The following is a 14,692-nucleotide window of genomic DNA, read 5'->3' as shown; positions in this document are numbered from 1 at the left end:
TTGAAATCAAAAGCGAAAGATCTTTGTATTCAGTAAAAAATGGAACTAGACAAAAAAATCAATATACGTTCATGAACTGTTTGCGCACCGTCTGAGGTAGAAATGAGCTGGACTTCAATAGAAGAACTTCATTCTGTAATCCAGCGGTTCTCAACCTTTTATGCTCGGCGACCCCTTTTTACACACCCCCCCCCCACTCTGCCGCGACCCCCCCCCCACACACACATACAGCTATAGAAGAATAGACAATAACAATCCATATTTTCGATGGTCTTCCCCTGGCAAATCGTCAATCGACCCCTAAGGGGGTCGCGACCCACAGGTTGAGAACCCCTGCTGTAATCAAAATAAGAAACAAGTAGAAATCAGAAATTATAGACCTCCATCAGATTCATAAACTAAAATTAATTAACTCTTTCTCTCCTAATTGACGATGACCACGTTGATTTGACTCCCATTAAACTAAATTGGTTTTGGGATTTATAAACTTTAATTTGTGTTCTGTAAAAAGAGCAAGCATTCTCCTATAATTCAATACCAAATTATCACATTTTCTGATAACAAACAACAAAGCTATTGAAGCTTAATCATAACAGGAGAGTGAAACACAAATTAGCATAATGAATAATACTATCGGAATGAGAAAAATAATGACGGAGAGAAAGAGTTAAAAAAACAACAACAACCCTGACCCTTATATTATTCGTATACATCTTTGACATTTGGTTTAGTAGCAGGACTTGAGGTCACGTGATAGCTAGAGATAATGAAAAACCAAAAACAATTAAATATTAGTGCTTTTCACTGACCACTGACTAAAAGTGAAGTAAATGAAATTTAAGATTGTTTCTGGATTTTAAAATGGACATGTAAACTTTCAGCAATCTAACGCAAAATATAACTTTTAATGACAAGTGAAGGGTGAGGCTGAAGTGAGAAACTCCTCGGAGACACCTTGGGTCAGTCCCACAATGTACCCCCCTCCCAAACGTTGCTTTTACGACGCGCGGTGGCTGTGTGGTAAAGCGCTTAGCTTCCGAACCGCGGGGTGCCGGGTTCGACTCCTGATGAAGAGCGGAATTTTTATTTTTCGGATCCTTAAGGCGCCTTAAATGGGAAACTGAAATTAGTTGGTAAAAAGTAAAGGCGGTTGGTCATTGTAGTGGCCACTTTGACACCCTCGCTAACCGTAGGGCCACAGAAACAGACGGCCTTTACATCAGCTGCCCTAAAGATTGCAACTGCAGCAAAGTTTGAAAAGAGAAAACGTTGCATCCGGCTCTTGTAGACGATTATCATGAAAAATATAAATTACGTAAAGATAGTTCTTGTATCTATTCTTAGAGCTAGAGATAAGCCGGAGATACATTGGCCTAAAAATAAATGATAGATACTTCCAATACTCTGGCCCTACTATTTCCTAGATCCAAGTCATCCTGAACTCAAGCTACTTTCTGACCAGAGTTTATGTTGTCTTAAAGTTGACTTGATCAGCTAATCAGAAGATAGTTCACCACACATGTCTACAAGGGAACGATTACGTTGAGGGAGTTTTTGTATTCACAAAAAAAGTGGAGGAGAAAGAGAGAAAGAGAGAAAGAGAGAGAGAGAGAGAAAGAGCGAATAAGAGAGAAGAAGAGAGAAAGAGAGAGAAAAAAAAAGAGAGATGGAGAGAGAAAGAGAGAAAAAGAGAGAAAGAGAGAGAAGGAGAGAGAAAGAGAGAGAAAAAAAGAGAAAAAGAGAGGGAAAGAGAGAAATGGAAGGAGAGAGAAAAAGGGAAAGAAAGGGAGAGAGAAAGAAAGACCAATGAAGAGATAATTAGTGGTAATTCATTAATTTTGGCTAATGCTTAAAAATGGAAATAAATCGTACAGTATTGAGAGAATGATGATGTAAATATAGACTTCTTCCTCATTAGATTACTTTTGCTTTTATAAAAAGTATTTTTTTTGAAAATATTTTAGTTGTATAAACTCAAGCTTTGCTTGTCGCCGAATTTCCGCAAGACTTGTTCTTCTAGCATATAGCAATGTTTTTCTTGAAGAGTATGGCAGGTACATGCCTAAAACAGCCAACATAATGCTTGCACTTTAGGACATATAAGTAACAAGAAAATGTCCCGTATAAGACATTGGCCCCAAATCACCCCAATAGAAAGAGAACTATATGGAGAGCTCCCTGATTTGGAAACCACTGTGCAGTTCATCTCATGTATTGGTCTAGTCATACGAACACTCCAACATAACAATGAGAACGATGAAGAAGAAGAAAATATTTTAGTAAAAGAAGCTTATGTTAAACGAACTTTTCCAATTAGGTTGGATCAGCCATGTAATTTGTTACAGATCTAGACAAACAAAAAAAAAACATTTATAAAAAAAAAAAATAAAAAGACATGAAGCGTGCTGAATTTGAACTCATAGCTCTAGCTTTCTCAAGCCAACACGATAACCACTCTGCTAGTGGAGAGCTTATGAATATGGAAGAGTGTATATACATATCTATTGTTCCTACAGTTTCGAGACCTACTTTTCAGGTTTGTGCTCACAAAGACTCAGACGGCGACCTATATCACAACTCGACAACTCAATGTAGAATGATTTTTTAATTGTTATTGAACAACAAATACCTAATTAAAGTAAGACACTCGTATATATGTCTCCTCGTGTCTCAGAAGACAATCTGTGCGCCCACTGGCTTTGGTTTCGTCTTGGGACGGTGCAGAATCTGGTGTAACTGCGCCCAGATGAGTCACTGGCTTTGGTTTCGTCTTGGGACGGTGCAGAATCTGGAGTGACTGATCAAACCAATTCTGGAGCGGCAGAGTTTGCCACAGTTCGTGCATGTATATGCATCTGTCCTAGGGACTAGCTGATAGGGCAGCTTCCTTTTTTTTCTCTCTTGACACACGCACACCGAATTCTACTCACAACACCGTGGTAAGTGAAAGTTGGACCACTGTATCTGTTTTAAGAATAATAATAATCAGGCTTGCCTTCGAGTCTTAAGATTAGTGAGGAATGCAGTATTTCCCGTGGCTACGCAGCCCCATCTGTTTTAATAATAATAATTTAAATATATAAAGCGCATTAAAACAAACATGCTGCAGTCTGAAGGCCCTGTGATAGCATATAACTAATATAAACATGATACTTAAAATGACAAAAATAGCTTGAACATTTTTTTTGTTATTTCTTTTAAATATTTTTTTGTGTGCTACGTAACAAATATTCTGACCCTCCCTCCTCCCATTTAACAAATTAAATTTGTATACCCCTCCCTCCTTTAGCCGTTACGTAAAATCTGAATGTTCACATATATATATATATATATATATATATATATATATATATATATATTCGTTCGATGAAGACCACTTTGTCATCCAGGGGGCTGAGGGCTTTGCACTTTGGGGTTTTGTGCCTCCTCATGCGGCTGGTGAGACTTGTGTGAGCCCGCCATGTTCGGCTGCACACTGGGCAGCTTATTCCAGCTGGAGCTAGTGTCACTGGCCTTGCTTTTCTTCTCTGGCGTTTTTCTTCTGCCAACGCTGTTCTCTTTCCTCAGCAACCTGTGCGCCAGCCTTTACAGCGCGACGCCACGATATATTGGGAGTGTGTTTTTTTAAAATAACCTATAAAACATATAATAAGCATGATATACATCTAAATAATGGTAAGACTGATGAAGATTCTTTCTCTTGTTTTTACTTTTTCCAGAAGGGCTGCTTTATATGTTTGTTAATTATATTTTCTATACAGCCGTTCAAACCCCGTAGAAGTAAATCTGTTTTTTTTTGCGTTGTTTTTGTTTTCAGTCTGTAAACTTTCTTGTATCCATTTCTGTCAGGGGCAGTTATGGGGAGAGTTATATCCCTTTGTTGCTATTTTGGTAAGGAAGAGTTATATCCCTTAGTTTATATCCCCAGGTAAGATTGTGTGACCAGTTTTCGCGTGATGGTGTTTTTCCTTGTATGAAAGAGAGAGAGAGAGTGACAGAGAGAGAGAGAGAGAGACAGAGGGAGAGAGAGACAGAGGGAGAGAGAGAGACAGAGGGAGAGAGAGACAGAGGGAGAGAGAGACAGAGGGAGAGAGAGACAGAGGGAGAGAGAGACAGAGGGAGAGAGAGACAGAGGGAGATAGAGACAGAGACAGAGGGAGAGAGAGACAGAGGGAGAGAGAGACAGTGGGAGAGAGAGAGACAGAGGGAGAGAGAGACATAGGGAGAGAGAGAGACAGAGGGAGAGAGAGACAGAGGGAGAGAGAGACAGAGGGAGAGAGAGACAGAGGGAGAGAGAGACAGAGGGAGAGAGAGACAGAGGGAGATAAAGAGACAGAGGGAGAGAGAGAGACAGAGGGAGAGAGAGAGACAGAGGGAGAGAGAGACAGAGGGAGAGAGAGAGAGACAGAGGGAGAGAGAGAGACAGAGGGAGAGAGAGAGACAGAGGGAGAGAGAGACAGAGGGAGAGAGAGAGACAGAGGGAGAGAGAGACAGAGGGAGATAGAGAGACAGAGGGAGAGAGAGACAGAGGGAGAGAGAGACAGAGGGAGAGGGAGAGACAGAGGGAGAGAGACAGAGGGAGAGAGAGAGACAGAGGGAGAGAGAGAGACAGAGGGAGAGAGAGACAGAGGGAGATAGAGAGACAGAGGGAGAGAGAGAGACAGAGGGAGAGAGAGACAGAGGGAGAGAGAGAGACAGAGGGAGAGAGAGGGAGTGAGAGAGAGATAAGTAGTCCGTGGTTATCATCAAATAAAAAATAATGGACATTTGTTTGCTTTTAATGAGTGTATCCAGTATAAATAATAAACTTGTAATCTCCTGAAGGATAAAGTTTTTCTGGAGTCCTTTAAAAATAGTGATAGTAAGTGTATGTGTTTTGCGTGGCTGGTAGTGCAGTGTGTGCGCCTTTGTATGAAATGACCAGTGGACCTTGAGTGTACATGGTTGAGTGAACAGCAGTGTGTCAGGACTGTGTGTAAAAGGAGGTCAGTTTAGAGAACAAGTGGCTGGAGTAAAGAACATAAATAGAGACTAATAAAATCATTGTGTTTATTGAAGCTCAGGTTGTTTTAGTGGGTCTATTACAAGTAATGGCTAAGCCCTAGAGATACTGAATTATTTAATTATATAAGTATAATTTATCAGGGGCGGACGGGGTGTCAAAATCCGCCCAGGCATTTTCATACACTCCGACCCATAAATTGTACATCATAGGATGGGCCTCCTTTTATAGGCCTACCTGTCCTCAAAATCATTATGTTAAGTTTAATGATATATCAATAAATGTACGCATGCTCTAAATCTTTATAAGAAATATGAGCATTAGGTTGCTTTTTAATTGCTAAGTGTGTAGGCCCTAATAGGATGATTCAAATCAATAGGCTTGAAATATTTAGATCTATTGCGGAAATAAGCTAAGTTATTTATCATAGTATTTTTTTTGTGTGTGTGATTAATATCCCATTTAAAATCTGGGAAATTGGATTGTATTATTTCTAAACTTTGATAACTTATCATCATCACTTTTCTGAGAAAGAAGAGCGATTTCCAAGATTCATTAGGTGAATTCCCAAACTGTTTGATAAAATGGATGGCTGCCTGGTCGTGCGGTTTGCGCGCTGGACTGTCGTTCAGATTTATCGATGGTCCCGGGTTCAAACCCTGCCCGCTCCCATCCCCCGTCGTCCTGCGGGAGGTTTGGACTAGGAAGTAAATTATCTTCAACTCTGAAGGAACATCCGAAACATGTCAAACAAACAAAAAACAAAAAACAAAGGGATACAAACATAACCGGCTTTGTTTTTGTAAGGGTCTGGGTAAAAGAAAGGTATGGCCCCCCCCCCTCAGATATATGGGGAAGATGATGTAAAAATAATGTTTCTGTGGCCCACATTTAACGAGGGTGTCATGTGGCCAGCACATTGACCAACTGCCTATACTTCCACAACGTACGCTAGAGCTGGGGGTGGACTCAGAGGCGCCCAAGGATCCCGAAATTAAAAATACGTCTTCACCAGGATTCGAACCGGTTCAGAAGCCCAAGCGCTTTACCGCTCAGCCACAGAGCCTTGATATGGGCTTGGGATTATCTTATCTTATATAATGCAGACGTTACTTCAAAAAAGAAGATGATTACGTCCTACGCGTCATGCATTTAGTCATGCATATTAACCAATGACTTAAATTCTGCCAAGTCACTGGTTTTCCTGGCTAGCTCAGGCAACCCATTCCATGCTCTAATAGCACTAGGGAAGAAGGAGTATTTGTACAAATTTGTCCTAGCATATGGGACGAGGAATGTGCCTTTATCTTTGTGTCTTTTAGAGTATTTTATTAAATTTTGTATTTGTATTTGAAGATTATGGTTCAGTGTTTTATGTATAATTGCTACTTTACTTTTGAGTCTTCTGTCCTGAAGGCTTTCTAAATTTAGTGATTTTACTAAAGGTGTTACTCTAGTCAAATGTGAATATTCGTTTGTTATGAATCTCACTGCTCTATTTTGTGTCTGTTCCAGTTTCTTAATGTTTTCTTGAGTTGTTCATATTTATTCATATTACTCTATTTCCAAACTTCTCTTTCCCTCTACCTTTTTCAATAAGCATTTGCAACATTCCACAATCACACAACCAAGCGCACGCAACACTTGTGTCTGTCAGTTGCTTATCAAAACTTTTTATTTTAAAACAGTGTCATATTTGCGTCCAAAGAAACGTGGGCTGGACTAAATAAAACAATGGAGAGTCTTCTCTCTTGTTATCCTGCTAAGAACAGCTGCTGACTAGGAAATTTGGGGGCATTTTTGAAGGCGAAATGTCCAAGTATCCCATGACAAAAGTCAAGAGGCAGGTGAGGATAATTGTATTTTTTTTTTTAAACGAATATCGTATTTAAAAAAAAGGACTCGTTTTTTTTTTTGAATTTTTATTTGCTTAAAAAATAATTCGTCAGTTCAAGGCTATTTACATCAACATTCGTTACCAATAAATAAAACAACAGAGACTCGCCTATCTACGTTTGGGATTAATTAGAGATTCCAAATCAAATAGTGGCCTGCCGTTGTCTGCGCGTTCTCTATTACCATCTGGTCTTTCACCATCTGGCCTCTCTCCAAGAAGAAAATCTGGTCTGTCGCCAACTGGTGGTCTTCCATTTTCTTTGCGTTCCCTGTCACCATCTGGTCTCTCACCATCTGGCCTCTCTCCAAGAAGAAAATCTGGTCTGTCGCCTACTGGTGGTCTTCCATTTTCTTTGCGTTCCCTGTCACCATCTGGTCTCTCACCATCTGGCCTCTCTCCAAGAAGAAAATCTGGTCTGTCGCCTACTGGTGGTCTTCCATTTTCTTTGCGTTCCCTGTCACCATCTGGTCTCTCACCATCTGGCCTCTCTCCAAGAAGAAAATCTGGTCTGTCACCAACTGGTGGTCTTCCATTTTCTTTGCGTTCTCTATCACCATCTGGTCTCTCACCATCTGGCCTCTCTCCAAGAAGAAAATCTGGTCTGTCGCCTACTGGTGGTCTTCCATTTTCTTTGCGTTCCCTGTCACCATCTGGTCTCTCACCATCTGGCCTCTCTCCAAGAAGAAAATCTGGTCTGTCGCCTACTGGTGGTCTTCCATTTTCTTTGCGTTCCCTGTCACCATCTGGTCTCTCACCATCTGGCCTCTCTCCAAGAAGAAAATCTGGTCTGTCGCCTACTGGTGGTCTTCCATTTTCTTTGCGTTCTCTATCACCATCTGGTCTCTCACCATCTGGCCTCTCTCCAAGAAGAAACTCTGGTCTGTCGCCAACTGGTGGTCTTCCATTTTCTTTGCGTTCCCTGTCACCATCTGGTCTCTCACCATCTGGCCTCTCTCCAAGAAGAAAATCTGGTCTGTCGCCTACTGGTGGTCTTCCATTTTCTTTGCGTTCCCTGTCACCATCTGGTCTCTCACCATCTGGCCTCTCTCCAAGAAGAAAATCTGGTCTGTCGCCTACTGGTGGTCTTCCATTTTCTTTGCGTTCCCTGTCACCATCTGGTCTCTCACCATCTGGCCTCTCTCCAAGAAGAAAATCTGGTCTGTCACCAACTGGTGGTCTTCCATTTTCTTTGCGTTCTCTATCACCATCTGGTCTCTCACCATCTGGCCTCTCTCCAAGAAGAAAATCTGGTCTGTCGCCTACTGGTGGTCTTCCATTTTCTTTGCGTTCCCTGTCACCATCTGGTCTCTCACCATCTGGCCTCTCTCCAAGAAGAAAATCTGGTCTGTCGCCTACTGGTGGTCTTCCATTTTCTTTGCGTTCCCTGTCACCATCTGGTCTCTCACCATCTGGCCTCTCTCCAAGAAGAAAATCTGGTCTGTCGCCTACTGGTGGTCTTCCATTTTCTTTGCGTTCTCTATCACCATCTGGTCTCTCACCATCTGGCCTCTCTCCAAGAAGAAACTCTGGTCTGTCGCCTACTGGTGGTCTTCCATTTTCTTTGCGTTCTCTATCACCATCTGGTCTCTCACCATCTGGCCTCTCTCCAAGAAGAAACTCTGGTCTGTCGCCTACTGGTGGTCTTCCATTTTCTTTGCGTTCTCTATCACCATCTGGTCTCTCACCATCTGGCCTCTCTCCAAGAAGAAAATCTGGTCTGTCGCCTACTGGTGGTCTTCCATTTTCTTTGCGTTCTCTATCACCATCTGGTTTCTCACCATCTGGCCTCTCTCCAAGAAGAAAATCTGGTCTGTCGCCTACTGGTGGTCTTCCATTTTCTTTGCGTTCTCTATCACCATCTGGTCTCTCACCATCTGGCCTCTCTCCAAGAAGAAAATCTGGTCTGTCGCCTACTGGTGGTCTTCCATTTTCTTTGCGTTCTCTATCACCATCTGGTCTCTCACCATCTGGCCTCTCTCCAAGAAGAAAGTCTGGTCTGTCGCCAACTGGTGGTCTTCCATTTTCTTTGCGTTCTCTATCACCATCTGGTCTCTCACCATCTGGCCTCTCTCCAAGAAGAAAGTCTGGTCTGTCGCCAACTGGTGGTCTTCCATTTTCTTTGCGTTCTCTATCACCATCTGGTCTCTCACCATCTGGCCTCTCTCCAAGAAGAAAATCTGGTCTGTCGCCTACTGGTGGTCTTCCATTTTCTTTGCGTTCTCTATCACCATCTGGTCTCTCACCATCTGGTCTCTCACCATCTGGCCTCTCTCCAAGAAGAAAATCTGGTCTGTCGCCAACTGGTGGTCTTCCATTTTCTTTGCGTTCTCTATCACCATCTGGTCTCTCACCATCTGGCCTCTCTCCAAGAAGAAACTCTGGTCTGTCGCCTACTGGTGGTCTTCCATTTTCTTTGCGTTCCCTGTCACCATCTGGTCTCTCACCATCTGGCCTCTCTCCAAGAAGAAAATCTGGTCTGTCGCCTACTGGTGGTCTTCCATTTTCTTTGCGTTCTCTATCACCATCTGGTCTCTCACCATCTGGCCTCTCTCCAAGAAGAAACTCTGGTCTGTCGCCTACTGGTGGTCTTCCATTTTCTTTGCGTTCTCTATCACCATCTGGTCTCTCACCATCTGGCCTCTCTCCAAGAAGAAAATCTGGTCTGTCGCCTACTGGTGGTCTTCCATTTTCTTTGCGTTCTCTATCACCATCTGGTCTCTCACCATCTGGCCTCTCTCCAAGAAGAAACTCTGGTCTGTCGCCTACTGGTGGTCTTCCATTTTCTTTGCGTTCTCTATCACCATCTGGTCTCTCACCATCTGGCCTCTCTCCAAGAAGAAACTCTGGTCTGTCGCCTACTGGTGGTCTTCCATTTTCTTTGCGTTCTCTATCACCATCTGGTCTCTCACCATCTGGCCTCTCTCCAAGAAGAAAATCTGGTCTGTCGCCTACTGGTGGTCTTCCATTTTCTTTGCGTTCTCTATCACCATCTGGTTTCTCACCATCTGGCCTCTCTCCAAGAAGAAAATCTGGTCCGTCGCCTACTGGTGGTCTTCCATTTTCTTTGCGTTCTCTATCACCATCTGGTCTCTCACCATCTGGCCTCTCTCCAAGAAGAAAATCTGGTCTGTCGCCTACTGGTGGTCTTCCATTTTCTTTGCGTTCTCTATCACCATCTGGTCTCTCACCATCTGGCCTCTCTCCAAGAAGAAAGTCTGGTCTGTCGCCAACTGGTGGTCTTCCATTTTCTTTGCGTTCTCTATCACCATCTGGTCTCTCACCATCTGGCCTCTCTCCAAGAAGAAAGTCTGGTCTGTCGCCAACTGGTGGTCTTCCATTTTCTTTGCGTTCTCTATCACCATCTGGTCTCTCACCATCTGGCCTCTCTCCAAGAAGAAAATCTGGTCTGTCGCCTACTGGTGGTCTTCCATTTTCTTTGCGTTCTCTATCACCATCTGGTCTCTCACCATCTGGTCTCTCACCATCTGGCCTCTCTCCAAGAAGAAAATCTGGTCTGTCGCCAACTGGTGGTCTTCCATTTTCTTTGCGTTCTCTGTCACCATCTGGTCTCTCACCATCTGGCCTCTCTCCAAGAAGAAAATCTGGTCTGTCGCCATCTTGTGGTCTGTTATTTTCTCTTAACAGCTGACGTTTAATGACACGTCCATATGAGACGCTCACTGTAAAGAAGAAAAAAAAATTCACATTATTTCTGACCGTAATTCTATATAAATATATATTAAAATAGAAACATAACGCTAATTTTTAGAGGTATTTAATCCGTTTCATATTTGAATGTCTCCAAACAGTAGATTTCTAATAAGTTATTATACAAATAAAGAAATACATTGCTGTGTTGGGTCGCTAAACAAAATAAAAACAAATTAGAAAATAATGTTAATCCTGCTTTATTCAATAAAAACAACTTACATAAATCTAGATAATTAATGTATAAAAAAGCGAAGAAATACAGAGATAATTCAAAAATGTATTGTATCTATTAGGTGGCATTAAAAGATGTGGAAATTATGGAAGATAGTATTTCTTCAATTTCTTTGTCTCATATTTCTTTGTATATTTGTTCCATTAAAGAAACTGACTCGGAATTTTTTTAATTCCTACTTTTTACTCACACCTTCTTCCTAGTCCAAACGACAAGTGAAACTTTTAAATATTTTAAGTAAACAAGAGATGCTTTGACAATACCTTCTTAAAAAAGACAAATACCTCCTATATTAACGAGTGTTTTATCTCTAAATCACTAGTGAATGTTTGTTTAAAATACAATGGAACATTTTTTAATCCGCCCCCCCCCCCTTCCCCCTGTTTTCGCGAATGTAGAGATCTAGTACACTTTATAATATTCCAATGATAGGCCTTTAGATCTAGACTTAGCAGACGATGCGCACAATTTTCTGAACATTAGTGGATTAAATTCTTGAATCAATAAATCCTTCCATTCGGAAATTTCCGAAAGCGATAGTACTTTCAAGAATGCCATTGTCCTTTCAAAACCGATCAAGACCTAGAATCCTAGATCAAGATATCTAGCTAAATTTAAATATATTTCATTTTTTTTTTAAACTATAAAAATGATAACAGTTGAACGAGTTTTCCCCATGTGGCCAACGAGCTACTAATTTTTTTTTTTAGCGATATACATCAACCGTTAAATTTCTAGAAAAATCGCTGGAGCCGTTTTTTTTTTTAAGACCAGCGTCCAGGTTCCTCCGCCCTCCACGAAGTTATGACTTGAATAGAGGAATTGTAAAAAAAGATAATTACCTATAACCAACAGCAATGCAATAGCCTGGCCCTTCATTGTATGCAGGCGATGTCTGTACGAAATAACGGATCTGAATTAAACAGTTCCAATCTATGACTTTCTTGTGTTGCTGTCTTTGTGGTCACTCAAACTCTGTCCTGCGCTTGCCAGAGTCTGTTCAGGTGAACACTTATATAGTGTTGGGTTCCAGCTTTCAGGCCAGGGGAGTGCGTGATCAGGTCATGCCATAGGTCAACATTGACTATCTCCAGATCTGATCGTGACGACAGAGGATGTATGGTCTCTCACACACACGCGCGCATACAAAGTTTTTTTTCTTCAAAGATAATGGTGTAAACAAATTAAAATTAAGTTTCGAATGTTTATAATAATAATAATACGAATGTTTTGTTTTATAAATATTTTTTACAAAGCGTTTATTAACATATTACTTCTGTCTAATATGAGTGCATTGTATATCTTTGTTCTCTGAAATCCTTAGCACAATTATTTCATTATTTCTTGTATCTGTGTGTTGGCTGGAACGACAGCGGCTCATCTCGTAAAATACATTTTTATGTGACTGTTGGGGCCGTATTTTTGTCCACATATATTGCAGGGGTGGCATTCGCTTTAGTAGTGAAGGAGAAAGCCATTTTTCGTTTGCCATGATTGTCTTTCCTTTGAAGCCAATAGTTTTTCGTTGTTCATAGCTTTCTTGCTTACCATCCCTTTCCACACTGTAAACAAAGAGTGTGCTACTTTAGAAACTTACTCCAACGGGTCTTCCCAGCATCTGTACAATCATCAGAATTGAGATATTAAAATGATTTTGCGGTTTTTCCCTTTAAGATGAGCTGTCACGGATGAATGGTTGTATGTGTGTATAATCTATTTCCACTTATATGTTTCAGAATGTATGCACGAATGACCGGAAGTGTGTTCGCTTTAAGACAAGGACAGAGGCCAATATGTGAGATTTGCAATGAGAAATACTACAGTGTTGTGGTGGTTATGACCAAGTTATTGCGTTTTTATATTTACAGCTGAACCCGAGAGACACCTAGAGGAGTAGTAAGACACTAGTATACACCCTAGACCCGGGGTCGGCAACCTGCGGCTCGCGAGCCACATGCGGCTCTTTGGGTGTGAAGCTGCGGCTCTTTAGTTCCAAACGCAAATATTATTTATTTTATCGAAACATTTTTTCAAATAGTTCTGAATATTTTAACGAGAATTAGCCACCGATTCTATTTCTCAGCAACTTGTACTCTTTTTTCACCCCACCCCTCCCCTATGACATGCTTCGTCACTGTTGTCAGTCGTTGGAAGCTCTCGGCCGTCGTCGGATGTTTCTATGTAGGTTTTAAATCGCTTTCGACGCAAGACGAATTAACATCTTCACCACGTGCTTTGGCTGTTACGAATAGTTTGTTGTTTCAAGTCAATGAGTTAGAAGCGATTATCTTCTCCAGGTTAGAAGCAATCTACAAGTAAGGCACACTTGCAGTACCACTAGAAATTTGCGGAATAAGGCAAACCATTTATAGAAAAACTGCTTCATACCTGCATCTGAAGAACTGATTCATGATTTCAAAAACAAACCAGAAATTAAAAAAAAAAAAATCAAAGATTTGCAATTATTCGCTTAAACAGAACAAGATAATATAGCTTAATTGTCTTCAAATGTAACATATTTGTAGGCGAAGATATCCAGTTTTCTTATGTCTTATCACTTGATATAGATGAGTCTTGCGACATAAAGACACGGCACAAGATTTCCATTTTGTCAGCTATATGTCTTCCCAAAGGTCCAAAAGAAGAAACTCTAGGATTGCTACCACTGTCGTGACAAACAAGAAGAGAAGATATAGCGCATGCCGTCCAAAAATACCTTGAAGACATTAAGATCGCTTTTTATTAAAATCGTTTCAATAACACCTGATGGAGCCAGATGTATGACAGAAAAAAATAAAAGGGCAACAACGACAAAATAAACCTCGAAATTCTTACGTTTTACTGCAAAATACACCAAGAAGCGCTTTGTGCCCAAACATTTCCGGCCGAAATAGTTGAGGTCATAAATTTGGTAATTAAGATTGTTAACAGCATGTTGTCAAAAGCACTCTACCGTTGTCAGTTTAAAGACTTCTTAAAGGAAATGGAGACTCAGTATTCCGACCTCCTTATTGCCAACAAAGTGCGATGACTTTCCAAAGGTTGAAAGTTTTTTTTGTGTGCTTGAATGAAATAAATACATTCCTAAATGATAAAGGCATTAATTAACCTGAATTAGAGACGACAATGGTTGCAAGCATTTTTCTTTATGTTGGATATAACATCGAAATTAAATGAGCTGAATCTAAAGCTGCAAGGAAAGTAAAACCCAGCCGAATTGTTTTGTTTTGAAGAAAACATTTTTTTTTTTGCAGAAGATATTCAGAGCGGCAAATAACTTCATTTTCAATGTCTAAAGCAGTATCGCGATAAAATCAGAGCAACTTTTGACACGAATTACTTCAGCACAGTTATACAAAAAATCTAAGATGAATTTCTTGATAAATTTAAGCAGTTCAAAACCAACAAAACTATTCTAGCATTCCTGGTACACCATTTCAACACAAATAGTAACGAAATCCACATTGATCCATTTGAAAATGATACTTGATCTCTAGAAGTGCAATTGCTCGATTTAAAAAGATAGGTTTTGTTGGGTAGAAAATTTACAGAGTTGAAATCAAGTTGAAAGTGTTGGAGGTCCAGAAATGTGTGTACGTAACGCAACAAAAGTGAACAGCTTTCAAAGAAATGCCGCGAGTTGATGAGTTGAATAGTCTTCCAGATTGCTACATCTTTGGATCGACATATTCGTGCAAAAAAACGTTCTCTTCTATAAATATAATGAAAAGTAAAGTAAGACGCCAGCTTACAAATGAAAATTGAGAGTCGTGTTTGAAACTAAAAATAAGTTATGAGCCAAATGTATCCAAACTTTCTAAAACTATGCAAAGGCATCGCTCCAACTGAC

At 40.7% G+C, this 14,692-nt stretch overlaps 1 protein-coding gene across 1 annotated transcript; it reads right to left on the bottom strand.

The window, feature by feature from the left end:
• Positions 1-6,916: 6,916 nt before the first annotated feature.
• On the bottom strand, positions 6,917-11,820 carry LOC129923046 (uncharacterized). The gene is made up of 2 exons (XM_056011784.1): positions 11,685-11,820; positions 6,917-10,579 (listed from the first exon to the last, which is right to left on the bottom strand). Exons 1-2 carry the CDS (start codon positions 11,719-11,721, stop codon positions 7,008-7,010), a joined length of 3,609 nt encoding a protein of 1,202 aa, XP_055867759.1. The 5' UTR covers positions 11,722-11,820; the 3' UTR covers positions 6,917-7,007.
• Positions 11,821-14,692: the final 2,872 nt, after the last annotated feature.

The sequence above is a fragment of the Biomphalaria glabrata genome, chromosome 15 (genome assembly GCF_947242115.1).
Source record: "Biomphalaria glabrata chromosome 15, xgBioGlab47.1, whole genome shotgun sequence".
In the NCBI taxonomy this organism is placed as follows: Eukaryota; Metazoa; Mollusca; class Gastropoda; family Planorbidae; genus Biomphalaria; species Biomphalaria glabrata.
This window is presented reverse-complemented; position numbering and strand designations above follow the sequence as displayed.